At 33.3% G+C, this 6355-nt stretch overlaps 1 protein-coding gene across 1 annotated transcript; it reads right to left on the bottom strand.

Moving 5' to 3' along the window:
* Positions 1-1624: 1624 nt before the first annotated feature.
* LOC145636724 (F-box protein At4g22280-like) lies at positions 1625-3025 on the bottom strand. The gene has a single exon (XM_081688282.1). It carries the CDS (start codon positions 3023-3025, stop codon positions 1625-1627), a length of 1401 nt encoding a protein of 466 aa, XP_081544408.1.
* Positions 3026-6355: the final 3330 nt, after the last annotated feature.

The following is a 6355-nucleotide window of genomic DNA, read 5'->3' as shown; positions in this document are numbered from 1 at the left end:
TCAACAATAGACTTTACCCTTAATCTCTGCTTAATGCTTTAACGCGCTGATAACAACAACAGTTGCAAAGATCAGCTTGTGGAGTTAAACTCGACAAGAGCACAAGCTAAAGGAGAATAGCTAAATGATTAGGAATTCAGGGCAGAAATACAATGCACCAATTCAAAAGGCATACAATGCACCAAATTCCTACCTGCACCAATAATCGGAAAAAAAATGAAGTGGATCAAAGAGAAAATATCATCATCACTATGTAAATTCAAAAGGCATACAATGCAAAGAAGATTGACATACTAATGATTCCAACTTTTCGTGTTTTATTTTATTTTATTTTTTTAACTTCAAACATCTTAGATGCGATACTGGTTACAGCACTTATACATAGTCAAATACATTATGAACAAGTTCAAACAGCTCAATGGTGGGGCAAGCTCTTCTATTCAGGTTCATGGGTTCTCTTGGTTATATGGTTCATCTGATCTGGTGGAGAGATCGAGCTTCAAGAAATAGTAAATGGGCTATCATCAAGGAAAAAGCTCTGATCAGCCACAAAAAATTCCTAATTCTTCCATTTGCAAATTGGATTAGCCATCCTTTATAAGATCAAAAAAATAGTGACTTGCTGGAAACTCTGTCTTTAGTTGATACAGGACGTGGGACGTATAGGCCATTCCAAAGTAGTCTACATTAGTTTCTTTTGCCCTTTCTAAGCGATCAAAATTTTAAGAATTGGTTATATATTCAATATAATTAAGTACGGGATATTTACAAAGTACCGTCTTGATTATCAGATCTGGAAAGAACAATAAAGATAGAAGGAGTTCAAACTTCACACTACCCAAGCTAGCGCAGCATAAACCTAACCAGAGAAGCTAACTTCACATGAATGCTTGATGTATCTAAGCATCTATCAAATGACTTAATTCACACCAATGACCGAAAAATAAATGAAAATTACAATAAAGACATGATTTTCAGTATCAGATACAGAGATGATAAGGCCGATAATACGGGGCAGTACAAGATTGATGTGGCTAATATAGGTGACATAAAACTCATGCTATTTTCAATTACAATCCTTTACACAACACCACAACAAAGTAGCACAACCCTTTTGAGAAAACATTTCTTTTTTTTTACTCGAGAACATGTAAAAAGATTGAGATGTAGCAATCAACTCACCAGAGGTGCAAGAAGCAAATAGAACATGCACAGCCAAACGTACAAATTTGGCACTGAGAACTTCAAAATCCTTTCAATGTGGATAGTGTGAATTAAAAGCTAATGCATCAGACCATTAAAAACTATGAATTTGTTATGAAATAGAGTTATCAGTTCAGAATTTGCATGAATTTGCTAAAGATTGATATATGTAGCATCATACTGCACCATCAAGAATGGTACATTAATTGACAAGGAGCCGAAATGAAACCAAGAGATCCCTCACTTCATAGGAAACAGAGGAGACTAAACAAATTATTTTACCAAACCAAGATAATAAGGTAAAGAGAAAATGATAAATCTAGCCAAAATAAATAACACCACTATATATTCTTAGAGTAAGACATGAACCAAAAAAGCTTGGCATCCCGAACCAAAAGATTTCTGATAAATTACTTCGTATTTAGCCAAGGTGCAAGCGAACACTTCGACGACAAGGAATGAAGTCCTTACTTGAAGAGGAGACATATTGACCACAGAATTTGATCTCACAACCTGAGGGATTATGAAGGCGAAAGAATTTTTCACACAACACATATTCTTGCCTTGAGACTTTTGCCTTTTTACCTCGTATAGAAACATGAACCGATAGCAATTCCAACACTTTTCCGCAATTCAAAATGTACTTTATCATCTCAAAATCAGCATCACTCTCACTAATATATCTTATCTTGATCCTCTTTAATCGACTCCAGCAAGGGCTGCAACAAGAAGGCCAATGCTCGAGTGCATCCCTTTTTGTTAAGTATCTCGATATTTCTACTTTGAGCACCTCTAAAGAGGGACAGCATTGTAGTAAAAGCACCACATCATTCCAACTCCATCTACAACTAGGTATCTCACAATAATCATAATACATCCCAAGAACAACTTCCTTTTCTAAACTACAAACAGCCTCCAAAGCATAGTTATCTATTTTAAGGGATCTTACTTCAGAAATCAACTGCGCAAGTCCTGCTATACGACTCAGGTAATTAATTTCCTTACCAAAATTAATTTTCTTAAGAAATCTAAATTCTGCACTTATTAATGCACTAGAATACCCAACAAAACGAATATTCGCTAAACCAAAAGGAATATGTAATGTCATTTCTTCTAGCTTTGACAGATTAACTGCAAGTTGGTAGGTTTGAATAACGTTATAGTCATACGCTCTAATAATAACCAGTTTCTTGATGTAATGAGCCGATAAATCCAACAAATGATCAACCATATAGCAATTACCGTGAGACTTGATCACCAGATTTAAATCTTCCAATAGTGGACAACCCCTAATAATTGTAGCCAACGCATCATCCCAATATCCAGATAATTGTAGTTTCTTTAATTTAGGAAGATTTACAACAAATCCACCAGCAGGAGGACGAATAAAAATATTTTTAGTCAACATAAGCACAACTAGAGATTGACATTGAAAAAAACAAGTACTCGTAGATATAATATTAGTAGGTAGATTCGATTCAACCACAATTTGCTCTGGATTTCGTGTGCATAGATCCCGAATCCAAGATTCCGCATTGGAAAAATCATAAAAAGCCCTCGACAAACAGAGATAAAAACTGTTTACTTTCGGAAAGGGAAGCTTCGGAAAAATAAGAGGTGCAGAATAATTATAACGACGAGAAGGAAGACAAGTTGGGGTGAAGACGACGTTAGTGATGTGAGTCCAGAGATAACGCCATTGATGAGACAACACAGAGGTGATTACGGCAGATTTGATTGGAAGGAAGGAGATGATGTGTATAAGGATTGTGTCTGGGAGTAAACTCAATCTATCATTCTCCATTATTTTTGGTTGCGCCATATTCATTAGGGTTTTAACACGCAAACTGTAGTATACACTATACAGAGAGGTTCTTATATACATTGGGTCATCGATTTTATTTGCATATAATATTTAATGTATTTTTGTAAAATGATTTTATGTGATATATATGAATGATTTGATTTGTATATATCTTCTTTTTTGAAAAACCATTTGTATATATCTTTTTTTTATTATTTTTTATTTTTTATTTTTTTATTTTTTATTTTTTATTTTTATATATCTTCTATATAAATAATAGATACATTTTTTGTTTATGGTTACTTCTGTGTTCTGTTGTAGCAGATACCATTGTAGACAAGGCAAAGGGTGCCTTTACCACCTCAATCAACTAACAACTTAAACCGCTACAAATAAGCATTAACGCAAAAATGAATATTATAGTTATCTGTAATCTATCCATATAAAATCATAGCAATAGAACCAACAGTATATCAATTTATAATAAAGCACCAAACGTAGCAATGCTAGGCGTTCGTTCAAAGAATACAAAATCACACTAAAGAATAAGGCTAAATTGTTTATGCACGCTGTTTACATTATGAAACTCTTACACAAGTCCTAAGATCACATCAATCAACATTCTGAAGAATAGAAGCAGAACAAGTCACCCAGCTCTCGACATAAGCATCTGCACAACAAATTCGATAACCATAATTTCTTCTAATAGTCTCAATCTTTTGGCTAGTAACGTCATAAGACATAAGTCTCACCGGAGAATCTCTCCAAGACAGCAAGAAAAATACACCAGAGTATTCATCATAAGTAATCCTTGCATTCCTGTTTCCTATGAAGAATTTAAGTGCATCTAAACTCGAACCTCCTTTAAAGCACCGAACCCATGGTTTTTCCGGCACAACCTCTCCAACATCTTCTCTCATAATCCAGATTTTGCTACTCTCAGCAGAAATACCGAATACTGCCAACGATTTCCCGAAATCAAACAGACACTTGAACATCTTCCACCCAGGCAATGGCACTCGTCGAAACTCCTCTACACCAAAATCAAAGGAAGACATATGTGTGTGTTCGAAACTGCCATCATACTCAACTACTATATCTCCATTTATCCAATGTGCAGCTCCTTGACAGAAATAACGGTGATGCAATCGAATACTAAAACTCGAAACTAGATTATTCACTCCAACATCCTTAATCTTCCAACGACGATTATTAAATGAGTAGACCGCGATCTTAACATTATCTACTCCATTGTCATATCCTCCAAATGCAACCACCTTGTAATCTTTACTAGAAGAATCGAACCCGAGAGCAAAGTTGTCGACACCATCGCCGGGCAGTGTGAGTGGACAAGGACGAAGAATTTGATGTTTTCGAGCAGAGGGATTCCATAACTTCAACACTGGAAACCTTGTAAACTCATAATATGGAGCACGAAATTCTTGGAACAAAATCAAACCATTAAAGATATCACGAATCTTGCAATAATTGGATAAAAAACCACATATATTAATTTGTTGAATGTAAATTCATCAACGACTCCAATTTCTAGTCCTCGCCATTTATTGTATTTGACTTTATGAACTAAAAGTAACTGATTCTTGGTAGAATTCTTGTTGAATAATTCAGAGTGTTTTGAAATGAAATAAGGGGAATCGATGATTGAACGCCAAGATTTACAGACGGCGCGAAATCGAAGAAGGTTTAACACCGGGAGCTTCAGAAAGATTTCTGACAACAAATTTTCACATAAATGCATGATTTCAGCATAAAATTTTGTTACGAAAATTTGAATTTGGAAGAAAATGGTTGTTTTGAATTATTGAATGTCTCAGAAAATGAGTGATTGCTTGAGTTGTGAAGTAAATGATTTAAGTAATATTCATTGTTTCTAGTTTTGAGTTGATGTAATAAGTGAATGATTTGAGGGGCTTTTATAGGAGAAGCTCAAAATGTAAAGAGGCGGGAAAACTAACTACCAACTAACTGAATCAGAATTGATTGAAGTTATGCCAATAAAAAAAAAAATTGGTCATCATTTTCTATTATAAAATATTCAACGAACTAAAATATCAGGGCTTGTGTACTATCTATTAATGGGTGGGTCCAAAAACTTCTAGGCCTAATGTATTAGTAAAGTGCTAAAGTATACTTGTATAAGTTGTATCATTTCATTCATTTTTTTGAATTTCCTCAATGAGAATCCGGGTGAAATGAGTCCAAAACCTTATCGGACGAATCTGACCATTGAGAAAACAACTCATCAGCAAACAAAATAAAGACAATCTTGTTATGAGTGTGGTATTTACCCTTGTTATGAACTCCCTCCATCCCTAAATTACATTCCTCTTTCTCTCAATTATGTGAGGAATTAATGCTAGAAAGAGGAATGTAATTTAGGGACGGAGGGAGTAATTATTTTTTTTTTTTTTTTTTTTTGTGAAAGAGCTTGTTACGTAACTTTTGCTATCTCGATCTTATCATTTTTTATTTTTTTGGATGTTTCTACTGTGGTCCACTTTATTTGGACTACCACTATACTTAATTATCATTGGTCGATTTTTTATTTTTTTTAAAGCTTGGTCAAACCATAATTTTAGTATTTTCCTTTTTTATTTTCCAATATATGATTACTAAATTTCTGAAAATTATTTTATAATTTTTGAAATTTATTTGTTAAAATTAGTTTTAAATTAAATAAAAAAAAATTAAATTTTAAAACTCAAAATAAAAAAATTGTTCATGAATGTTCATCATTATTCATCATTGTTCTTCAAGAAGTTTGTTCATTCATGGATGAGATTAACTACCATTATAGTAATCTTTGTCTCGTAAATACACTCGCACATCAATGAAAATTGAAAATATGCATCGATTTACATATTATGTGTGAAAAGTTCATTCGAAATTTGGATTCATGTGTGAATCTGGGATTGTTTTTAATCCTAAAACAATATACAAAGTATGTTAATTGGATAATCGCAAACAAGGGATGTAAAATCGATCATTATATGTATGCGAAAATAAAAAATAAAAAATCTGGGTTTGTGAGCAAATTGGAGAAGACAACTATTTTTGTTTTGGAATACTTGTTTGATCGGAAAAAAAAAGAAGATATAGTTTTCAATTCTGTTTGCATATAAGGCATTAACCCAAATGTTAATAGGACATTGCCTATAAAACGCAATATTATTGTTTATTTGGTCAAAATCATACGTTATTTTGGATATAGTTTTCAATCCTCATTCACTAGCCAAGTCACAATGTAAATATACCAAGTTTGATATCAATGATCACTTATATATCAGCTATTGTGGTTTGATTTCCGTATACATATTCCTCAAAATT

The sequence above is a fragment of the Chenopodium album genome, chromosome 6 (genome assembly GCF_948465745.1).
Source record: "Chenopodium album chromosome 6, dcCheAlbu1.1, whole genome shotgun sequence".
NCBI lineage: Eukaryota > Viridiplantae > Streptophyta > Magnoliopsida > Caryophyllales > Amaranthaceae > Chenopodium > Chenopodium album.
This window is presented reverse-complemented; position numbering and strand designations above follow the sequence as displayed.